A 24,513-nucleotide genomic window follows, 5' to 3' on the forward strand; every position below is an offset into this window, starting at 1 on the left:
TGGAATATTCTGAAATAATCATATGGTTATTCAGCTTTATTATTTTTTTATTTAAGAAAGGATTAATTAACAAAACCATAGGGTAGGAGGGGTACAACTCCACACAATTCCCACCACCCAATCTCCATATCCCACCCCCTCCCCTGATAGCTTTCCCATTCTCTATCCCTCTGGGAGCATGGACCCAGGGTCATTGTGGGTTGTAGAAGGTGGAAGGTCTGGCTTCTGTAATTGTTTCTCCGCTGAACACGGGCGTTGACTGGTCGGTCCATACTCCCAGTCTGCCTCTCTCTTTCCCTAGTAGGGTGGGTCTCTGGGGAAGCGGAGCTCCAGGACACATTGGTGGGGTCTTCAGTCCAGGGAAGCCTGGCCGGCATCCTGATGACATCTGGAACCTGGTGACTGAAAAAAGAGTTAACATACGAAGCCAAACAAATTGTTGAGCAATCATGGACCCAAAGCTTGGAATAGTGGAGAGGAAGTGTTAGGGGGGTACTCACTGCAGGTGGGGAGCCAGGGGCTTGAGTTTTGTGCCTTGTGTGCTTAACCTACTGCGCTATAGCCCTACCTCCCTACCATTTCAAATTTACTGTTAATATGTCTCTCCACAGAAACATTTCTTATAATGCAGTGCAAATTCTAACCTCTCTGCTCCATGCTCTTGAGTGTAGAGCTTATGAGGGGATACATTTGTTTTGGAGTGCTTGTGTGTACAAAATTAGGGAGCTTTCTAAAAAGGAGAAGCTGGCCCTCTATGTGAAGGGGAATAACTTCTCAAGCCAAATGTGTAGTGTCTGAGGAAAAATTCACTTGGTAGAGTAAGAGGATAGCTATCTGTATGTCTAGAAATGAAAAAGTAAATGATAAGTTGGAGAGTCAGTAGCAGATTAGTTGGTAGGATCAAGTCAAGGGAGTCTTTGTCAGCCTTGATCCAATTGATAGGACATTTAGATTCCACCCTGTGGGCTAAGATCCATAACTTGTGATTAGTGTTTTGTTGTTTGTTTATTTTTATGGAGAGATATTTAATATTTGCTTAATTCTAAACCCATCACTTTGAGTTTCAGAAGTTGTAAGATTAAGTGATGTAGTTTGCTCTTTGAAATCATGTTAACTGTCATATACTTGCTTTTAAGACCAGAAATCTCTGGGGAGCTGCCTTCTCTAGTTTCAAATTAAGCTTTTCCTTTACTGACTTTTCTCAGAAATTTCTAAATCACATCCCAACTGCTTCTCTTACATTTTGTGTAGTTTGCTTCTCCTCTTCATTCCAGAATTAGGCGCAAAATTCTTTTCTTGATCTTGATAAGTTAAAAATGAATTTAACAAATGAGTCACAGAGGTGAATTAGATCTGACCTTTTTCAAGTTTACTCCATTTTTGATCCCAGGATAGCTGACTATAAATTGTTTGCACTTGCTGTTGATTATAATACTGAGTTAAAATTGATCTTGTGAAACCCAGAAGTTTGTTTAAGGAACTGAGAATAAACCCAAAGGTTGCTGCTTATAGAGCATTTGCTATTTTTCTATGAAGTTGGATGAAGAATCGCATTTTCACTTTCCTTGTCATAACAAGAGCTTATTCCTGTTTCACAGCTTGAGTCAAGTGTTGGAAATGTAGTAGAACTGACAATGTAAATCTGTCTAATGCAGTGTTTATTAACTTACTCTTACAGTTGAAGACACCAAGTTGGTTCTCTCATCACTTAAAAGTGTTAGGAATTTCACATGTCTCCAAAGGAGAAGAAAGCACTAGGAAAATATCTTAATTTTTAGAGCTCCAATGGCGCAATCGGTTAGCGCGCGGTACTTATACAGGAAAATATCTTAATTTTCAAAGCAAGTATTGCCAGAGGTCTTTTAGTAATCTAGGAACTTGCTTTCATATCTTTGTTTCCTCTCTCCATTTCTTTTTTTAAAAAATATTTATTTTATTTATTTATTCCCTTTTGTTGCCCTTGTTTTTTTATTGTTGTAGTTATTATTGTTGTTGTCGTCGTTGTTGGATAGGACAGAGAGAAATGGAGAGAGGAGGGGAAGACTGAGAGGAGGAGAGAAAGATAGACACCTGCAGACCTGCTTCACCACCTGTGAAGCGACTCCCCTGCAGGTGGGGAGCCGGGGTTCAAACCGGGATCCTTATGCCGGTCCTTGTGCTTTAGCGCCACCTGCGCTTAACCCGCTGCTCTACAGCCCGACTCCCCCCTCTCTCCATTTCTCTCTGTCATATCCAACAACAATGACATCAATAACTACAACAATAAAACAAGGGCAACAAAAGGAAATAAATAAATGTTTTAAAATCTTTAATAAAAAGAAAATCTTTAAATTTTACTCTTCTTGTAAAGTTTGTTTATGAGATAGAGAGTGAGAGGAGCAGAGAGAGCCAACACATTTGTTGCTGGGAAAGAAACTCAAGCCCTCAACTGAGAGTCTAATGCTTTCTCTACTATGTGACTTCTTAGACCACAAAATTTTACTCTTTCGTTAAAACTCCTCTTTCATCTTACACACTTAATTTCCCCCCCACTGAGTGCATTTTGTGACAGTGTTTAGATTAATAAGACTTTTGGGGCTAGGTGGTGGCACACCTGGTTAAGCACTCACACTACAGTGTGCAAGGACCCAGGTTCAAGCCCTTGGTCCCCACCTGCAGTGGGAAAGCATGACAAGTGGTAAAGCAGGGCTGCAGGTGTCTCCCTCTTTATCTCCCCCATCCCTCAATTTCTCTCTGTCTCTATCCAATAATAAGTAAATAAATAAAATTTTAAAAAGATTAATCAGACTTTTAAAAAACATTTTAGACCCATTTTGCAAAGGAAAATACATGCTTAGAAAAGAACAAAATAAATTTGACACGCCATCAAGCTTATAATTTTCTTTAACTTGTATTTTAAATATTCATTTTCTGAAATACATAACTGTACCCAATCAATGCCTTCCTTTATGTGGAGGAAGACATAGGGATATATTTCTAATTTGGTATTGGCAGTAGCAAGGAAGCACTGATAAATTCCATGCCTGTATTGCATGATTAATTGAGCAGGCTGGCCAAGGTGAAGTGAGACACAGTAATCACTTTGGAAAGGAAGAATTCACTGAATTCACAGAATTCACTGTGTGACCTTGACCTTTGTGAGCGAGCTCCTTCTGCTTCTATGACAATTGCTGTGTTTCATGGATAATGAACATAAGCCATTTGTCTATCATGTTCAACAAATGATAAGCATAGTCTTAAATTTATAATTACCTTTTTCCTACTGTTTATTTTTGAATTTCCTGTGCTATGTTACTGTGCATATGAAGGATATATTTCAGTGACTGGAGCAACAAGGGAAAATATTTCAGGATAGTAGAATGTGAGCTTTTTTATTGATGCTTTAGCTATTTAAGTATTTGATTTATAGACATTGTAATAAAACACAGGATATTTAGATACTTTGTTATAGTGATTAACATATGCATTCAATATAGTATGGATAAATTATGACACTAAATATAAGCTGGTTTGCTGATTTTTAAAATACATCTTAAATAGTACGTTTTTCTTAAATATCTAGTAAACATTTTTTTTTTTTTAACCAGAGCACTAATCAGCTCTGGCATATAGTCTTGCAGGGGATTCAATCTGGGACTTTGGGGCCTCAGGCTTGAGAGTCTCTTTGCATAACCACTGTGGTATCTACCCCTGCCATCTAGCAAACATTTTTTATAATGCAGATAATTCATTGGGTCTCTATGAATAATATAACTTAATATATCTTTCATTCAGTACGATGAGTTTTGTATGTTTCTAGTTTTAAGTATGAAGTTGTAAATAGGAACTTTCTAGCTTATGAATCAGCGATTTAACTGGTACTTGGTGAACTCTGAAAGAATCAAAATTATATTTTATTTTCATTTTTTTGTTTTATTTTAAAAGTTAGAGATTTATTGAGTAATGTTTTACAATATAATTTTTTTTCACCACTCACATAACCTAAGGTCTATGTCCCCACCCCCACCCCATAGACAGCCACTATTATTCTCCCAGTCTTAAGGTAATGGTTGGGAGTCCGGTGGTAGCGCAGTGGATTAAGCACATGTGGCGCAAAGGTGCAAAGCACAAGGACCAGCAGGAGGATCCCAGTTGAGCCTCCAGCTACCCACCTGCAGGAGAGGCACTTTACAACGGTGAAGCAGGTCTGCAGGTGTCTATCTTTCTCTCCCCCTCCTCTCTCCATTTTTCTCTGTCCTAACAATGACAACATCAATAACAACAATAATAAGTACAACAACAACAAAAAAACAAGGGCAACAAAAGAGAAAATAAATAAAATAATTAAAAAAAGATAATGGTTGACCTTTTGTCCCCACATCCCTATGTTCAATTCTCTATATTCCGCATTATGAGTGAAATAATTTTGTAGTTATCCTTTACCTCCTTACTTGCTTCACTAAGCATAATTTCCAATTCCATCCACTTTATCCCAAAGGGCACAATATCATCTTTTTATCACTGAGTAATATTCCACTGAGTATGTGCCCTATAACATTTTTATCCAGTCATCTGTTGAAGGGCATTTTGGTTATTTCCAAATTTCTGTTGTTGTGAATAAAGCTACTATAAACATGTGTGTGCGTATATACCTTCTTTCATGTTTTCTAATTCCTTGTAGAAATGTTGGGAACTCTTCGTTTGTGTTTTCTTTTTGCCTCCAGAGTTATTGCCGGGGCTCAGTGTCTGCACCACGAATCCACTGCTCCTGGAAACCATTTTTTCCCTTTTGTTGCCCTTGTTGTTTTAATATTGTTGTGGTTAGTATTATTGTTGTTGGATAAGACAGAGAGAAATCGAGAGAGGAGGGGAGACAGAGAAGGGGAGAGAAAGATAGACACCTGCAGACCTGCTTTACCGCTTGTGAAGCGACTCACCTGCAGTTGGGGAGCCGGGGGTTTGAACTGGGATCCTTATGCTGGCCCTTGCGCTTCGCGCCAAGTGTGCTTAACCCACTGCGCTATCGCCCAACTCTCTTCCTTTGAGTTTTCTAACTCCTTAATAAAACATTCTGTCACCACATGAGTATGCTTCTCAATAATGTGCTTAGACTCTTGGAGAGACCTCATAATAAGTTTTCTATAGTCTTTTTCTGATAGTCCCTCTATATCTAAAATATCCTGGAGCCCTTCTGTTTCATTTCTGTCTTTTTGAGTTGTCATGTTCTGAAGTTTGTTTTTGCTGTTTCTCTGTTTGCACATTTATTGTGCTGGTTATTGCTGATCCAACAGGTGGTTCTACTATTATAGCTACTAGATTTCACTTTGTTTATATATTAGGTGGTGGGGGGGTATGTTTCCTGTTAGTTTCTTGAACTGTTTTATATCCTATGTATTGTGTATATATGAGTTCTCTGTTGTATTCAAGCCAGGAGGGTTTGCTACTAGGTCGCCATTGTGTTTGAAGAAGCAGGACTCAGTTTACCATTTGGCCATCAGCTGCCAGCTGCTGCAAATTACCTTCTGAATGTCTGCCTTAGTTTGAGGAAGCAGACCAGACTGGTCAGGCAAAGCCCCCTTCTATTGTGGTGTGACCTTAGCACCAATTCAACAGATTTTCTCCTCCAAAGCCATGGGGCAAAGCTCAGAGGCTACCCCTCTCTCACAGTCAACACCCTGTGCAGCTTAGATAGCTATTGCTCATAGGCAAAATGGTGCATCTTTTTTGCTAGAGCTCCCAACTCTGGGTGCTTGGCTTCAATCTTCTTACCTCTTAACTCCCTCTTACCCTGTCTTAGCATACCAGCACCCACCTGAAGCTTTGATGTCTACAGATATTCCAGCTGCAGTGTAGTAATGCTTGTGGATTTGTTGGCTGTCAGTATTTGTTGGTTGGGGGGAGAGTCTTCATTGTTTGCTGCTAGTCCATAACCAGCCTCCAGGAAATCCATATTCCCATTTTCTATACCTTTATTATGTTAAATCTCAAGTCAGAAATCTGGCAAATCCTCTTATATCTGGTTTTAAAGGGGTTTAAAAGTTGAAGTTAGGTTTCTTTACAATAAAGTTCCTTCTGTATGTGCCAAATAAATTTAAGTGCAAGCTCATTGTCTTTGTTATTGCTGACAAAAAGAAATTTACAGCTTGAGATTATCCCATTTATGCAATAACATTACCAACTCACATAAGCACATTGAGCACAGATACTACATGGCTTAACTTGCATAGCAGAATAGACATTTTCTCATATGGGTTATCAGGGCATTTTCAAAGTGGTTGCAGTTTATAGTACAGTGTTATGTGACTATGACTGAGTATTGTTGTCATTTGTTTATTCATGTAGCAAATAGGTATTTCTTTGGTAGGCCATTAGAAACTAGGAATTCAGAAATCAGTAAGATACATCACCTACATTATATTGAGCCCTGATGTAGGAAACTTAATCAACAGTTAAGAGTGTAAATGTTGTAATACACCAGGCTTGCAAAATCACTCACTTGGTTAGTGCTCTGCTTTGCCATGCGCCTCTCCCTCTCTCTCCCACTGCCTCTCCCTTTCTTTCTCTCTCTCCCTCTCCCTCCCTTTCTGTCTTTTTCTATCTAAAAAGGTCAGCTGGGGTGGGATGATGAAGCCCAGGGACAAAAATAAAACATGCCTGATAGCATGTGTGAGTAGAGCACCAATGTGGTTTACCAAGGGTGTTCCTTTCAGAAGCAGTGATATTTAAGTTAAGACCTGAGTTGTCTGGTGGTAGTTTAAAGTAAAGGGAACATTCTTGGAAGAAAGGACATAAAAAATAAAGATGTTAAAAATTCTTAAATGATACTGCCCTGAGTTTTGTCCCTTCATATTTATAACTGATATGAGTACAGACTACTGGGTTTTCCAGTTGATTATCTGCTGACTTCTGTATTTCTTATTTGTGTTTATAAGCCCAATTTTCAGCTCAGTAGTTTGAAAAAACAGCAGCCACAAAAATAATAGTTCCAAAAGTGGGGGTTGTATTGTTAAATGGGAAACTGGGGAATGTTATGCATGTACAAACTATTGTGTTTACTGTTGAATGTAAAACATTAATTCCCCAATAAAGAAAGAAATTTTAAAAAATAATAATAGTTCCTTGTACTTTTGTTGCAGACATGCATGTTATTTTTAAAGTGCAAGACAAAACTTAAGTCCCCTGCTGTACTGGTTTAGAGCTTTAGCAATGCTGTATACTCCTATGGGCCCTTTCTTTTTCTGAGTTAAAGAATTTAATCTTTGGGGCTGGGCGACGACATACCCAGTTAAGGGAACATAGTAATATGTGCAAAGAACTGCACAAGAACCTGGGTTTGAGCCCCTGCTTTCCATTTGCAGCACACGAATGCTTCACGAATGATGAAACGGGTCTTTAAATCTCTATCTTTCTATCTCCCTCTCTCCCCCTTCCCTCTCAATTTCTCTATGTTCTATTGAATTTAAACTTTACAATTCTCTAAAGCATTTGAACTCTAGTGCACTATGGTTTCTAAATTAAAATTTTCAAGATGAGAAAGAGCACGCATTGAATTGTAAAGTAAAACAAATGATCTTAAATATTTAGGCTTTTCATTTTACAGGTCTTTTCAATGTATGATCACTGCTTTTCTTTCCTTTTTATGTTTATCACTGTTAGCTTTCAAAGTTTAATTTTGCTTTTATGATTAGATTTAAAGCTAAGTGTATTATATATGATCACAGACCTTATTTTAACAGAAAACTTTGTGAACTTGTGTATGTGCATATGTGTGTCCACTTTCTTGACCACAGCTCCTGAGGAAAAGGCATATAGGAAATGACATCGTGACCATTGTCTTCCAAGAGCCTGGAGCACTTCCTTTTACTCCAAAGAGCATCCGGTCCCACTTTCAACATGTCTTTGTCATAGTCAAAGTACACAATCCATGTACAGAAAATGTGTGTTATAGGTGAGTCAGTAATCCTTAATTTTTCATTATTCTAAGTTTTCATGATTCTAGAATATCTTTGTCCCCCACCTTTCTATTTAATCCATAACTGTCCTTTTTTAAAATTATGTTTTCAGCTGTCTTCACTTGTGTACATTCTAAGTAGAATTTGGCATCTTGCCTCTTAAAAAAGTGAAATGTCTAGTAATTCAAATTTATAGATTACATATTTTCTCTTTAAAACTACATGTAGGGAGTCGGGCGGTGGCGCAGCGGGTTAAGCGCAGGTGGCGCTAACCACAAGGACCAGCGGAAGGATCCCGGTTCGAGCCCCTGGCTCCCCACCTGCAGGGGAGTCGCTTCACAGGCGGTGAAGCAGGTCTGCAGGTGTCTTTCTCTCCCCCTCTCTGTCTTCTCCTCCTCTCTCCATTTCTCTCTGTCCTATCCAACAACAATGGCATCAATAATAACTACAACAACAAAACAACAAGGGCAACAAAAGAATAAATAAATAAATAAAATTTAAAAAAAAACTACATGTAAAACCATTGAGATAGCTCACTTGAGAGTGTCTGCTTTGCTTTCGAGGTCTGGTCCCCATGACAATTGGGAGTTGTGTCTTTCCGTTTTCTTTCTTTGTGTGTTTTTATCTGAAGAGTTGGCCTATAGTGGTGAAGTCCTAGCTCCATTTTTTTAAAGTTCTACATCTAGCCTCTGCTGACCTGTAATTACTTAAAACAGGGTAACATGGGTAAAACAGAGTCTCGGGACTGGTGTAATAATTGGGTTGTTGGAAAATTATGATCATTTTTGCTTTGAAAAACAGAGAAAAGTACACCATAACTTTTGACAACCTAGTTGCTTAGTAGTTATGCATACTACTGTCATGCCTGAGATTCCAGTTCTCAGGCCCAATCCCTAACACTATCATAAGCCAGAACTGAGATGTACTCTGGTTAATAAACAAGCAAAATAGAGAGACAGGGCTTATAGTGTGAGATACGAGAGAATGGCAGTTTCTGTAGAACAAGACTATATGTGCCAATTGTGTGAAGTTTGCATCATAATTAGCTTTTTTAAATTTTATTATTTTTATTTACTCAATAGAGACAGCCAGAAATCAAGAGGAATGTGGAGGCAGAAAAGGAGAGAGACACCTGCAGTACTGATTCACCACTTGGAAAATTTCCCCTTGCAGTTGAGGACTAGGGGTTTGAACCTGAGTCGTGGGCACTGTAACATGTGTGCTCAACCAGGTGTGCCACTGCCCAGCCCCACTTGTCTTACTGTAATCTTTCTGCCATTTCATATTTAGTTGGCTTTTTAATTTTTTTTATTGGGTAGAGAGAAATTGAGAAGGGTAGGGAAGATAGAGAGTGAGAGGTACAGAGACAACTCAAGTCCTGTTTCACCACTTATGGTGAAGCTTTCCTGCTGCAGGTGGGGACCAGGGGCTTGAACCTGGGTCCTTGAGCACTGTAATATGAGTGCATAACCAGGTATGCTACCATTCAGCCACCACAGTTCACTTGCTAAAAGTAGTAATTCTCTGATGATTCTTTCTCCCACCCATTCCTGTTCTCTGAAGCTTCACTGTTCCACAAGGTCTTTTTCAGATAGTGTGAGGTACAGAGAGGGGACAAAGGGATGATATCACTGAAACAAATCTTCAATCAGTGCAGTGTTAGGTGGGCTTGTACCTGGATACTCACTTGGAAAAGTAGGCTCATTGTTCAGATGAGCTATTTTGCCACTTCCTCCCATAGTGATTCTTGAGTACATCTGGGCTAAAGACCACTGGTCTAAATGTTCAGAACTACTAAACTGTATTTTTGGAAAAATATAATATTTATCTGTATAAAAGGTACAATTAAAAGTGTTGATATAAATGCTATGAGTTGGCTTATTATTCTAAGATCTCACCCAATAGTGGTTATTATAAAGAACTATCTTAGTGATTATCCCTAATAGATTAGATACTTAGGCCTGAGGCTTTATTGTATTTGGAATTACTTCATTAACTTCTATTTTGGGGATAAAGTCAAGTCAAATATTTTTAATCACTTCTTTTTCCATGACACTGCTTAGCTCTCACAACTGGTGATTGAACTCAGGAGTTCAGAGTATAATGGTTGTTTACATAGACCGTCTTCTCTGTCCACTTTCTAATTTTATTCTTATGTCATATGGTGGTTCAATATCAGAAGTCTTAAGTATATATAGATATATAGATGAAAATATATATTCCTTCATCTTTCAGTTAAATTACTGGGCAGAGGAATTCTTGAAATCAATATTTATATTTTACTTCTTATCTTTAAAGTAGATTATCTTAGATTCTCTATGAGGGATAATATGTGGAAATCATTCATAGATGGAATTGTTGATTTTTAAGAACCACATTTTTAGAAACATTAAATTATCCTTTACTAATGAGATTCAAATATAAATTATTAGTTGAGTGCCTCAAATTTCTACAGATGTCTCATAAGCATTCATATTGATTATCCTTAAAGATGTCATGCCTATTTCTGAAAGAATAAATAATAATCTTCTGGAATATTGAGGTCAAATTAGTTCCCTAATTTTTTTATGAAACTATTATTCTGTCACATATTGTTAGGATTCAGTGCCCCAATTTTTCCAAAAGCACTTTATAGGGCTTGTGGTATTATGTAAAAAATATAGAAATGGTAAAATTAATATATTAAAATGATTTCAGAGATAATAAAATATAATCTATCGTTACTATTTTTAAGTTGCTGTGTTTTTAATACATGTGTGTTTCAAAGAAGACTTGAATTGCATTGGGCTCTGGCCTGTGAGGACCTTTGTTATCACTTAGTGTAGAGCCATAGCTCAGACCACTTATCAAATTGAAATGAAACCCTGTGATGGAAATTATGGTGCTTAAAAATATGCATATGTAGAATTATAATTTAGAATGAACTTCTTACATTTCAGAGGTAGTCTCTTATCACTGAACACAGCAAGATTCTCCAGAAATAATGGTGTATACACTTGAACCTAAGGAGAAATGTTGAGGCTATTTTCTCAAAGCTCCATATAAATATAAGATCTTAGCCTGAAATTTAAAAACAAGATTAGCTAATTACCTGTTTTTTAATATAAGATTGTTTAGTTGTTATCATTGTCATCAGTGCAGAACCAACTTTGATGAAGTCATGAATACATTCTTTAGTAAATGAATAAATACAGTTCTTGCTACCTTTAGTAGCTAGCTAGTTAATTAAAAATGAAGAGCTCTTTGCAAGCAATGAAGATTTCTATTTTATAAAATTTAATATGCAGTCCCAGTTGACCTGAAGTAGATAATTTCAGTTATTAAAATAGTGATGATAGCAAGGATGGTGACATTTTCTTTGTATGCACTGCTGTACTTAAGCACTGTAAGCTTATAGATTGGCAGTATTCATTTTAAGGATGAGGAAACTGAAGAACAAAAAGATTAAGTAAGAAAGTGATGCAACTAGAATCTTAGGGCCAGTCCTTCACCATTTGCTTTTCTAAAACTCTTTACTCAGTAGATGGGTTTTATATTCATCTGAAGTACCAGTAGATACTATCAAGTTATTTGGTAAAAGCATAACTCTGAAATACACTTTTGTTTCAAACCAGGATTGTCTAATGTATGAAGTCTATCTAAGTGTGGGTATGTGTGTGTGTTTTGTAACCAGAACATAGTGCTCAACTCTGACTTATGGTAATACCAAAGATTACACTTGATACCTCAAAGCCTTGGACATGAAAACCATTTTGCATAACTATTATTCTATCTCCCTAGCTCTATTATCTAAATATTTTGCTTATTTGTTTACTTATTTATTTATTTTTCTTGCAACTAGGGATATTGCTTGAGCTCTGTTGTCTATACAACAAATCTACCAATCCCAGAGGCCAGTTTTTTTTCACCTCTATTTCTTTTAGTTAATAGGACAGAGAGAAAGGGGAAGGAGAGAGAGAAAGAGAAGGAGGGATATCTGCAGTACTGCCTTACCATTTGTGATCCCCCCTGTCCCAAGGGGGGACTGAAACTTGAACCCAAGTCTTCACTCATGTAACATATGTGCTCAGCCAGGTGTGCCACTACCTGGCCTACCAATTTCTAGATCTTACACATGAATTTTGACCTCATTTCTGCTTGAAAGCATTAAGAACTGTATACACTTTTCATAACCAGTATATTCCTGCTTGGTAATAGAGACTGCCCTTTTTTATTTTTCATTTCTTGTTTTCTAAGTTTTATCCCTTTCATAGGAGAAGGGGTGAGAGAAAAAGAGAAAGAGAGACATTTATACTGGAAAGAGCACCTGTGGAGCAGCAAACTGAGCTGGGATTTTGGGGACATGCAAGTCCTGTACTCTACCAGATGAGAGCTATCTCCTCTGCCACAAAGCTACAATAGCACAATGCAAGCCCAGATTATACATGCATATGTACAAATATTTCTATATGTATATGCCCTTTTAAAAGATTACCCCCTTTGTCCCCATGGAATTCCACATTCAAAGTTATATTATATTTAGATATAAAAAGTTTTCCATAAACTTTGATCTATTTCCAAACAAAGTATAGTTAAAGAATAACCTGAGTTCCACACTTCTAAGTGTAAAAAGCACTCCCACATAGTGTCAGATAAGATTTTGTCTCCTCAACATTTTGTGGGTAAAGTAATTTCAGGAACCTGAGCTGATTATTGGAAAAGAAAGTCGAACTTAGAGGAGATGATCATGATGAATTTATTATGCCCAATATTGGGAAGGAAGGTTGAGTGTGCAAGGCTTCTTGAGTGTATTGATTGATGTAGATGAGAGACAACAAGTTGTAGTTAGATTAGTCAGAAGTTCATAGAAATGATTTTGGGGACAGTTCTCCAACACTTAAAATGTGAAATTAATTCTGTACTCAGCTGTAGCATCCATCCCAAGATGGTACCTAGGGGAAGATTGGTCAAGTTAATTAGTCCCTATAATCTCAGAGGCATTGTAGGCTTCCTTTGAAAACATGAGTCTGATTCGCCAATATGACCAGTGGCTTAAGTTTATATCATTAACTCATACCTGAATATAACTCATATTAGAATGAGTTTTGTGTCTGCCCCAGAAGGTAACAGTCAACCCCCAGCCCCCATACCAGATAAGACTCACACAGGTAGTCTTCCTTTTTGCTGCTCAGTTTTCCAGATGTGATTTACAGTTGAAAGTGTGCGAACTAAAGCAAAGGGGAAGGGGCAGTTGTGGGCAGTGAAATAGCTCATGTGGATAGGGTGATGCTTTGCTATATGCATATCCCAGGCTCAAGCCTAGCCCCACCACATTGAAGGAAGCTTTGGTGCTGTGATCTCTTCCATTCTTACTGTTGCTATTATAACAACAAAAACAAAGCAAAGGTGAGAGATACAGAAATTCTGTCAATCCAATCAATCACATTCCAGAAGAAAAAAAAAAATCACTGTCCTGACAGAACAAATTTGAACAGAATGCTTCTTCATTCCTAATTTATGTCCTTCAGAATTTTCTACAGTAATGAAAATGAAACATAGATTGCTTCCTCTATTTATCCATAGACCATATTAATCTGGCAGACATAGAATAAGTATAAATCTTGAGCCAAGTGGTGGCACACCTGGTTGAATGCATATGTTACAATGCACAAGGACTTGGGTTTGAGCCCCTGCAGGGAGAAAGCTTCATAAATGATAAAACAGTGCTGCAGGTGTCTCTCTCTCACCCTCTCTATCTCCTCCTTCTCAATTTCTGGCTATTTCTATACAATAAAGAAAGATAATTAAGAATAAATATACATCTTTGACAATGACTCAGTAATCAGTGAGTAGAAACTGTGGAATTCTTTCACTTACTCTAATCCTTTATTAATTCATTAATTCACTCTTTATGACTAATTTTATTTTCAAAAAAATTTAGACAACTAAAAGTTATGTCTAAAGTGGAGAAGTACTATTTGTTTTGGATATCCTAAAATGGTCATCATTACCAATTTACATTTGATCTTTTCAATCCCTGGAATCCCATAAAACTTTACTCCCATAAAATCATTAAATTTTGAAAATATGATCAAGTTAGCATTTTCTTTTAAAAAATGATGAACATTTTGTCCTTTTTAGTATGATCATTATGTTTAATAATAGTGAGATCTGAAGCAGCCAACTTGTGATAACCATACTTAAGTGTGTCACAATATCTCTCAGTGATAACCAGACATAGAATTATAATAGAGTACCAGCCTGGAACCATTTGAAGCTATGTCCTCTCACACTGGTTTTATTACTCTCCATGTTAACCAGCTTGGCCTGGCATAACAAAGTACCTCAAACATAACGAGTTAAACAACAGATACTTATTTCTCATATTTCTAGAAACTGTAAGTCCAAGATCAAGGTGCTCACAGGTTGAGACCTCTCTCCTTGGTCTGTAAATTGTCTCCTTCTTGCGATGTCCACACAGGGTCTTTCCTCTAATCTCTAATCACACATGTCTAATCTATCTGTCCATATCTCCTTTTATAAAGACACCAGTTTGACTGCATTAGGGCTCATACTTTCTACCTCTTTTTGACTTACTCATTTTTTTAAAAATCCTGTCTAGTAACTAGGATAGCTCACCCAATAGTGCACAATTTTCATTTTTTTTTTTTTACCATATGAGAACACAGAGAATCTCTCCATGTGCCTCATAGGGGCATCATGCAAAGAACTGGATGATTTTTCATGAACAGTAAAGCAGTTCTGTGGTGTCTCCCCTCTTTGTTTCTCTTTTCTTTGCTCTTTGTCACCCTCCCTCTCTGTCTGTATCTGAATTAAAAAGAAAAAAATCCCTTCTGGAGCCAGAACAAAGCCCAAAACATGCATGTATATCTATCTATATCTATATCTATGGATGTAATAATAATAATGTTTTTTTAAAAAAAAAAAAACCTGTTAAATCCAATAATATCCCTCGCTATTCAGGTTTCGGGCTTCAAGATACAACTTTTAGGGAGAAGGACACTCCGTAGAAAATTTAAAATGTTATGAATAAAAACAAATAAAATCTTAGAATCCAAACATTAGAAACAAGAAAGAAGCTAACAAATAAATTACTTAAGTTGGAGATATGGGGATGTGGCATATTTTTAAGGTAAATATCACAGTTGATCATATTTCTTTTTCTTCTTTAGTGTTGGAGTTTCTAGATCAAAGGATGTACCACCATTTGGCCCACCTATTCCTAAAGGTGTAACTTTTCCAAAGTCAGCAGTATTTCGGGACTTCCTTTTAGCCAAAGTTATCAATGCAGAAAATGCAGCCCATAAATCAGAAAAATTCCGAGCAATGGCTACTCGAACAAGACAAGAGTACTTGAAAGACCTGGCAGAGAACTTTGTCACAACTGCCACTGTAGATACCTCTGTGAAATTCAGCTTCATTACACTGGGTGCAAAGAAGAAGGAGAAAATAAAGCCAAGGAAAGATGCTCATCTATTTAGCATTGGAGCAATCATGTGGCATGTCATAGCACGGGACTTTGGCCAGTCTGCTGACATTGAATGTCTTCTTGGAATTTCTAATGAGTTTATAATGTTGATTGAAAAAGAATCCAAGAATGTTGTATTTAACTGTTCCTGCAGAGATGTCATTGGATGGACATCTGGATTAATGAGTATTAAAGTATTTTATGAAAGAGGAGAATGTATCCTTCTATCTTCAGTAGATAATTGTGCTGAAGACATAAGAGAAATTGTTCAGCGACTAGGAGTAAGTACAAAACTCCCTGCCTTTCTCCCTCCCCCTCTTCCCCCCCCTTCATTCCTCCCTTCCATTCTCCCTTCTTCCCTTTATTTCATCTTTAACTCCAGAATCATAATTTCTCCCAATATGGAAATTTCACCATTTCATGTAATATTTACCAAAGGAATTACTGTTTCTTATGAATAAAGTGTTTAATTTTTATGTACTTTTGAGCAGTTGCTGAATGCATGAGTGATGAAGAAAGCCCCATTAAAATTTAATTGGTATGGAAAATTAAACACATTTTCAGAAAGACACTAGGATTTTTTTTTTGCAGTATTTGAAGGGAAAATGGGAAAATTTTGCAGATATTATATCTTTGGTGACAATGAGCACAAAACTGCTTCTGATCAATCATATGAATCAGTAACAAGTCCTCTTCATAGCTTAAGCTCTGCATGTTTATGCAGTGTGTATTTATTTAGTTGAAAGGCTAATATGTTAGTCTTACAACCACAGAATCTTAAGAGAATTTTATAAAGTTACTCGTTCAGTTAGAAAGATATTTTTAATCATTTATAGAAGAGATTGTTATTTTCAGTACACAATTTATAAGATATGTCCTTGGGATTCAACTATTGTTTTTCTGCTTCTGATTTGAACAAAAATACACATATTTTAGTTTGAGTATATACAATAAGAATAAGTCAAATGTAAGAGCAAACTATGCTTTAACAATGGAATTTCTTATATGTAAATATTCCTCCAGGGGATATGTATTTCATTAATTAGAAAAGATTTGGTCAATTATATATAATGAAAAAAAGGAGATCATACACATTTCCTACTCTTTTCCAGCTGCCAATCTTTCCTTTGTTATTTGAGAACATTTATGAGAGACATTACATCAAGTCAGTGTCTTCTAGCTTTGAAGAAGTAATTTCATTATTTGTAGCAGACACTATTTGTAGGAAAAGACTTTATTGTGTTCAGCAGTGTTATCAATTACATATACTCAGACTTAGATGTGATTTCAGGATGATTAACTGTGATTAGTTTAGGTAACTGGAGAATTGAGTTATCCTAGTGAATATCAGGGCACACTGTGCTTTGGGTAATATTGCAAATACTCTTCTTTAGGAGATTCTCTGAGTCATCATAGTCTGTGCTCCAAAATGTATTTTAACCACCATCAAAATGCATATACTCTAGATATTTACCCATAGGTTCTGACACATTTTTTGTTTGTAGAAAAAATAACTACATTGCTAATGTGACTTGGGTGTATAATGTTTGGATTCCTCTTTAGGATCCTATATCTAGGATTTCTTGGAACAGGAGATAATGGAAAACAAGTCAAGCCAGTTCAGGACAGAACAGTGACATCAGAAATGCAGAAAAAGAAAACATTATGCAGTGATAGTAGAGATATTGGGAATGACTGATTTTTGCCTGATGGTAAACTCAGTGTGCATTTTGAGATGGATTGGGTGAAATTAAAGTAGGCTACATAGATAAAAATACAGGAAAAGAATGAAAGCTAAAGTCTAAAATGAAGACAGAGGTTGCAGAAATAGCTTACTTAAGTGCTTGGGAGTCGGGCGGTAGCACAACGGGTTAAGTGCAGGTGGTGCAAAGTGCAAAGACTGGCATAAGAATCCTGGTCCGGTCGACCGGACCTGCCAATATACGCGGATATCTTCGCCCACCCTGTCCAACGCTTGACGTCTCGTCACCCAATCTGGTCCCCTACGCCTACACTGAACTTCTCTGTTCCAGACTCTTGGAAACAGAGTTGGCAGTCAGCTGAGGTAAAGAACAAACACCTCATCACAGACCCCTGCAAGCGTCAACCCGGCTTTGACCTAGCACGTTATGATTGGGCCCTCCTCAATCGCTATCGAATAGGCCATGGCCGGTGCGCCGCTATGTTCCATCGCTGGGGAGCCAGAGACGACCCGAACTGCCCCTGCGGCTACAGACAGACTATGACCCACATAGTCAACGACTGCCACCTCTCCAGATTCAAAGGAGGTCTCGAAACTTTACATCAGGCTCAACCTGACTCTGTTGTCTGGCTATGGAAGAAGGGCAAACGCTAGAAGAAGGGGACTTCAAGGCTTCAGGCATGAGAGTCTCTTTGCATAACCATTATGCTATCTCCCCACCCATGAATTTTATCTGTATTTAAAAATACAGAAAGCAGGGGGTTAGATAGCGTAAAGGTTATGCAAAGAAACTCTTACACCTGAGGCTCTGGTCCCAGGTTCAATTCCCTGCAATACCATAAGTGAGAGCTGAACAGTGCTCTGGTAAAAAAAAACAACCAAAAAACAGAAAGTCACCAAGTCCAGCAATGTCTGTACTGTGAAGTATCTACTTCCAGGGTTATCGCTGGAGCTTAGTGCAATCACTAAGATGGGTGCTGTCTTTGTTGATCTCACAGTAGCCTATGACATGGTCTGGCATCGTGGTCTCTTAGTCAAGATCTCAAGATGCCTGCCTCCATGGGTGGCCAACACTGTATCCTTTCATCTCCAAAACAGAAGATTCCGGGTGCATCTGGGTGACAAGTCTAGCAGATGGAGACTTGTCTCAAGTGGCCTCCCCCAGGGCTCGGTTCTGGCTCCTACGCTATTTAATATTTACATCAATGACCCTCCAGAAACTTCTTCAAGGAAGTTCATCTACGCCGATGACATCTGCTGTGCAACTCAGGCATCCAAGTTCGACATCCTCGAGGAAACATTCATGAAAGACATGTCTCTGATATCTGATTACTGTAAAAAATGGTGACTAATCCCTAGCACTGCAAAAATGGTATCATCTGTTTTCCATCTACACCATGCCTCGGCCTTGCGTGTGCAGCTTAATGTGCAGCTTGGCGATATGAGAATCCGGCATGAAGCACAGCCAGTCTATCTTGGCGTTACTCTCGATCGCACTCTGTCATTTCACAAACATCTCATAAAAACTGCAGCAAAGGTGGGCGCGAGGAATAACATCATTGCAAGACTGGCCAGCTCCTCATGGGGCGCAAGCGCTTCCACACTACGATCATCATCTCTGGCATTATGCTATTCCACTGCAGAATACTGTGCCCCAGTATGGTTCCGTAGCCCCCATGTCCATTTGGTCGATTCCAAATTATATTCCTCCATGAGGATAATTTCTGGAACCATCCATTCCACCCCGGTTCCATGGCTGCCAGTTCTTAGCAACATCGCCCCGCCAGATATTCGTTGGGATGCGGCATCATCTAAGTTCATTTCCCACGTCTACGCTCGACCGGACCTGCCAATATACGCGGATATCTTCGCCCACCCTGTTCAACGCTTGACGTCTCGTCACCCAGTCTGGTCCCCTACGCCTACACTGAACTTCTCTGTTCCAGACTCTTGGAAACAGAGTTGGCAGTCAGCTGAGGTAAAGAACAAACACCTCATCACAGACCCCTGCAAGCGTCAACCCGGCTTTGACCTAGCACGTAATGATTGGGCCCTCCTCAATCGCTATCGAACAGGCCATGGCCGGTGCGCCGCTATGTTCCATCGCTGGGGAGCCAGAGACGACCCGAACTGCCCCCGCGGCTACAGACAGACTTATGACCCACATAGTCAACGACTGCCACCTCTCCAGATTCAAAGGAGGTCTCGAAACTTTACATCAGGCTCAACCTGACACTGTTGTCTGGCTATGGAAGAAGGGCAAACACTAGAAGAAGAAGAAGAAGAATCCTGGTTTGAGCCACCAGCTCCCCACCTGCAGGGGGGTAGCTTCACAGGTGGTGAAGCAGATCTGCAGGTGTCTTTCTCTCCCACTCTTCTCTCCTTTTCTCTCTGTCCTATCTAACAATGATGACATGAGTAACTACAACAACAATAAAAAACAAGGGCAACAAAAGGGAAATAAATAAATACTAAAAAAAATTTTTAAAAAGGAAGCATGAGTGCTTTGCCATGAGTATAACCCAGGTTCAAGCCCCTGCACTACATGCTATGACTGAGGAAGAAAATTGTATACTATGTTTCTCCTTCTAGCTTTTTCCTTTTTTTTTTTATCTAAATGAAAAAATGGTCCATGTAAGTGGGGGGGGGGGGGGAGTAAAGGGAAGGGGCAGAAAGAGAGAGGGGGGGAGAGAGAGAGAGAGTGCGTGTGTGTGTGTAACGCAAGCCATTTGTTTCCATCGGTTTACAACATCTCACAATGACTTGCTCTCAGAAGAGCCCACACTTGGTTGCTTGCTCTGTTATTGCCATCTTGCAACCTTAAATAAGTTTTGACTGAGGAACTTTTCATTGGGCCCCATAACTTACATAACCAGTTATGGGGACATAATTTGGAATCTATCAACTTTTTTGATAGTTGACTCCATGTAAGTGTATGATGTATCTTGAATGAGTAGAAATGATAATCCTTACTATACACCAATGTTAAAAAGCAAGGAATAGAAACAATAGAGAAATAGCAATAAATAAATGAATAAATAAGGCAACAAATGAAAGAAGACAGAATAGGTTTCATGTTTTATCATTTTGTTGTTGTTGTTGTTGCTCTTTTTTTTTTTTTTTTTTTTACCAGACCACTGTTCAGCTCTGGTAAACTTGGAACTTTGGAGCCTTAAACATGAGTCTCTTTGCATAACCATTATACTATCTACTCCTACCCTATGTTTCATGTTTCATATGTAATCTTTTGGTAGAGGAACTTAGTTGTAAAAGGAAGCAAAGAAAAAATGTATCGTTTGTACTCTTTCTTTGCAAAAGTACTTTTTTCAGAAAAAAAAAAACTGTAACTCCATAACTGTACACTTAGCCTTTTGAATTTTACTACTAAGATCACCAACTCTTTTTTTTTCAGTTTGCTAACCCCCAAATTGTAATTTGCTTCTCTAAGAAGCTTAGTGACAATGTGTGCACATGTGCTGTAACCATGGCAACCTCAGTCACAGGGGTGACACACTGCACCAGCCCCAGTCCCACAGCTGAACTCACAGTCATAGATCTTATTAAATAAGAATATGTGTATTCAGAGCATGTTCTTAGAAATAGAGCTGGAGCATGTATTAAAATGAAACTTCATATTATAGCTCTGAGCTTTTGGGGAAAATGGATATGATACTTCCCAACCACAAATTTCCTACAAATCAGTGATGCCATAGTCATCAGATGATGTTCATAGGGTCTGTGTTTTTCCATTCAGTGCATGTAAATTACTCACAGTTAAGTTCTCCCAAGGGTGTTACTAACTTATGGTGGGTGCTTCAGTGCTCTGAGTAAGAGACAGATCTCTCAGGAATGTAAGAGTATGGAAAGTTCTGGATGTTGCTTGACCTCCAAGGGATAGGCCTGATGAAAGACAGACAGCCTATAGCAAAGAATGTCTCTACTTCCTAAAAAGCACTGTTGTGCACATTGCCCTGTCAACAGATGTCAAAGAGTCTAGCTAGCTAGCATGTGATCTGGATGTTTTCTGCAACCCAAGCAAGAAAGAACTGAGCAGTCAGTGGTGAGTTTCTCAGAGGACAAGACAAAGGGTGCTCACAAGTCTGGTTCACATAGAGAACATAATAATTTTTCTAGCATCCATACTTATTTTAATTTCAGTTTTGTTAGTGCTTTACTAATAGATTATCAGATTACAGGGGTATAGTTCTGCCATCAAAGTTCTGTGTGTACGCCCTTCCCATGTTATCATAGATCTCACAAAGGTCTCTAAGACTACTTTGGTTTTACTTTGATTTTTCTAAGGTGAATGAAATTATGTAGTTAGTTTTTTTTTTATTTATAAAAAGGAAACATTGACAAAACCATAGGATAAGAGGGGTGCAACTCCACACAATTACCACCACCAGAACTCCACATCTCATCCCTTCCCCTGATAGCCTTCCTATTCATAATCTCTGGGAGTAAGGACCCAGGGTCATTATGGGATGCAGAAGGTGGAAGGTCTGACTTCTGTAATTGGTTCCCCGCTGAATATGGGCATTAACAGGTAGGTAGTTGTAATGCTCAGTGGATGAAAAATTTCAATGGTTTCTATTCTATTTTTTCTGTTGCTACAGTCCAGCTGAAGTAATGGAATGTATATACTTAAGAGCAAAGCGAGTTGATATAAAAATTAGAGCCTATGTCCTTATGCTCAGTATCTTCTAGAAGATACCTAAGTCAGAAATGAGTTTACCATTGGAGAATAAAGCCATTGTTTATTTTCTTTGCTATGGATACCAAGGTTAATTATGCTGAACTCTGGATATTTGGACAGACTGAGGGAAGGACTATAGGAACTAAGGGGTAAAAGTTGGCAAGAAATCTGTGGGTGTATCTCTAACTTAGATCTCCTCCACAGCATCTCTAACTGTGTCCTTCTTCCTCAGATTGTGACAAGAGGCTGTGAAACTGTGGAAATGACTTTGAGGAGGAATGGTCTGGGTCAACTTGGCTTTCATGTGAATTTTGAAGGAATTGTAGCAGATGTAGAGCCCTTTGGCTTTGCCTGGAAAGCGGGTCTTCGCCAAGGGAGTCGCCTTGTAGAAATCTGCAAAGTGGCAGTAGCCACTTTAACACATGAGCAGATGATTGACTTGCTCCGAACTTCTGTGACCGTGAAAGTGGTCATCATCCAGCCCCATGATGATGGCTCACCTCGCAGGTAAAGTATAGAGGACCCAGAGAAGTGTCCCTGCCTTCTTGGCCTATAAAGCAAGTGCTATATGCTCCTGGAAGCATCTAAGAAAATTTGTTCAAGTTCATCTTTTGTTGTTAAAATTCGTAGGCTCTAGCTGGCCAGGCTAGCTTCACGGGCGGGTAGCAGAGACGTAGAGACAACGGTTGGACAGGGAAGCTGTATTTCTTTATTCAGAAACAACGATTCATAAACTAAGACAAACTAATCACCAAACAGAACTCTGCTGTCTCTTTGCGGCGGCGCAAGCACTCTCTCTTACTCTGCAACTCAGGAACTCTAGAACTCAAGAACCCTCTCGCAAGCACTCTCTCCAGCTCTCGAACTCTCCAACTGTCTAACTCTCTCACTCTCTCTCTGGAACTCAGGAACTCTCGAACTCTGCTGTGCTCGGATAGCTGGGGTTAGGGTTGAGTACTGGAACTGCTGGCAGACCTTTTCATTGTCTGCCCGGGGCTGCCTACTGCACTCCCTTCAAATCCCCATGTGTCCTGGACTGGAGTATCCTTTGGTTATATCCTAGCAGCCCCCTCCCCAAGCCCCCATAAAAATAAATGTTGCATTTCATTGTTAAAAAAAGAGAGAGAGTGAGAGAGTTAGACAGTTGGAGAGTTCCAGAGTTGGAGAGAGTGCTTGCGAGAGGGTTCTTGAGTTCTAGAGTTCCTGAGTTGCAGAGTAAGAGAGAGTGCTTGCGCCGCCGCAAAGAGACAGCAGAGTTCTGTTTGGTGATTAGTTTGTCTTAGTTTATGAATCGTTGTTTCTGAATAAAGAAATACAGCTTCCCTGCCCAGTCGTTGTCTCCGCGTCTCTGTTACCCGCCCATGAAGCTAGCCCAGCCAGCTAGAGCCTACGAATTTTAACAACAATCTTTGACCAAAGTTATTTGAGTAGCAGCCATTTATAGAATTTTAAAAAAGAGATTTCAAAAGCTAATGTGTTCTACATAATATATATAACAGAACAAAGTTATTGCTGTATAATAAATGATGAACTATGTTTTCTAAGAAATTTCTTAGGACACTTACCATGTAAAAAATAAGGTAGTTTAATAAGAACACCTTCTTAGTTAACCTAGACCAGTGAAACTTACATCTATGAAATATGTTTATCACATTTCAGCCATTATGAATCACTTTCCTATGTAATTCTATAGAATTTCTCAGCTCTATAGAATTTTGCTCTATAGCATGAAGTCATTGATGATTAATAGGATATCTTAAAGATCGATATCTATATGTCTGAGAAAATACTGAAACAGCAAATATTTCTAGTGAAAAAATATTATGTGGTAGCCTCTCTGACCTAATTGAACTGCTACACTGAAGTGAAGTACACAGTTTATATGAAGATTAAATAAAGTGATATATATATATGAAGCACTTAGCACTTTTGACGTAAGCAAAACCTCATAGATTCTTGATATATACAAATAAGCAAGGGATGACTAACTAGCTCACTTGGGCCATGTGCCTGCCCCCACTGCACTGAAAGAAACTTTAATTTGTCTTTTTCTGCCTATCTATCCTTACATAAAATAAATAAATAATATGAAGATAGGGCTCAGGACTTAAATGTGAAGTTGCTACTTTGATCCACAGCACTGAATATACTATAACAATTTTCTCTCTCATAGTAAATAAGTAAATCCTTAAAAAGAAATTCAATAAAAATAAAGCTTTAAGATATTCATATGAATTTTGTGATGCTAAAAAATTCTGATTTAAAGATAGTAAGATTACTATGTCTACTTTATTAACTTATTCTATTGGTAATTGAGGTCATCCAACTTTATCTATTTTCTTTCTTCATCCTCTAAATCACCAACAATAGCACTTACTGGAATAGTATGGCTGTACTCCCTGAAAAAATGGCTCTAATAGAATGTAATGATCACATTGCTGGGGGTGGAGGGCAGGTGCGCAGGAGGCCAACGACTGATACAATTGAGGAAACGAAAATTTTATTTTAATTATTAGAGATTTAACTAACCATGTGTTTTTAGTAGATCATATTGAGTGCATCAACTTTGATTAAAAGCAAACCCATAGCATAACCTCTCTTGCAATAAGTAAAATTTTATAAAAGCCTATTCACAGAAGTTCAATATCATACTAGTTGCTCTCAGCCTAATTTTCTGTGTCCTGATTTCCTGTATTTATCCATTTCATTTAAGTAA

The 24,513-nt window shown here is 38.3% G+C and overlaps 1 protein-coding gene across 9 annotated transcripts in view; it reads left to right on the forward strand.

Annotated features, from left to right (window-relative positions):
• SIPA1L2 (signal induced proliferation associated 1 like 2) overlaps positions 1–24,513 on the forward strand; it is a 298,020-nt gene that overhangs the window by 205,006 nt on the left and 68,501 nt on the right. For all 9 annotated transcript variants that reach the window (XR_009550211.1, XM_007536224.3, XM_060191984.1 and 6 more), the window contains exons 8-10: positions 7,770–7,927; positions 15,104–15,680; positions 22,030–22,304. Coding sequence is in view for 8 of the 9 variants with exons in the window: in XM_007536224.3 (XP_007536286.2) it covers positions 7,770–7,927; positions 15,104–15,680; positions 22,030–22,304 (1,010 nt within the window). In the remaining variant the exon portion in view is untranslated. The remainder of the gene's footprint in view (positions 1–7,769; positions 7,928–15,103; positions 15,681–22,029; positions 22,305–24,513) is intronic.

Source organism: Erinaceus europaeus, chromosome 6 (genome assembly GCF_950295315.1).
Source record: "Erinaceus europaeus chromosome 6, mEriEur2.1, whole genome shotgun sequence".
Taxonomy (NCBI): Eukaryota; Metazoa; Chordata; class Mammalia; order Eulipotyphla; family Erinaceidae; genus Erinaceus; species Erinaceus europaeus.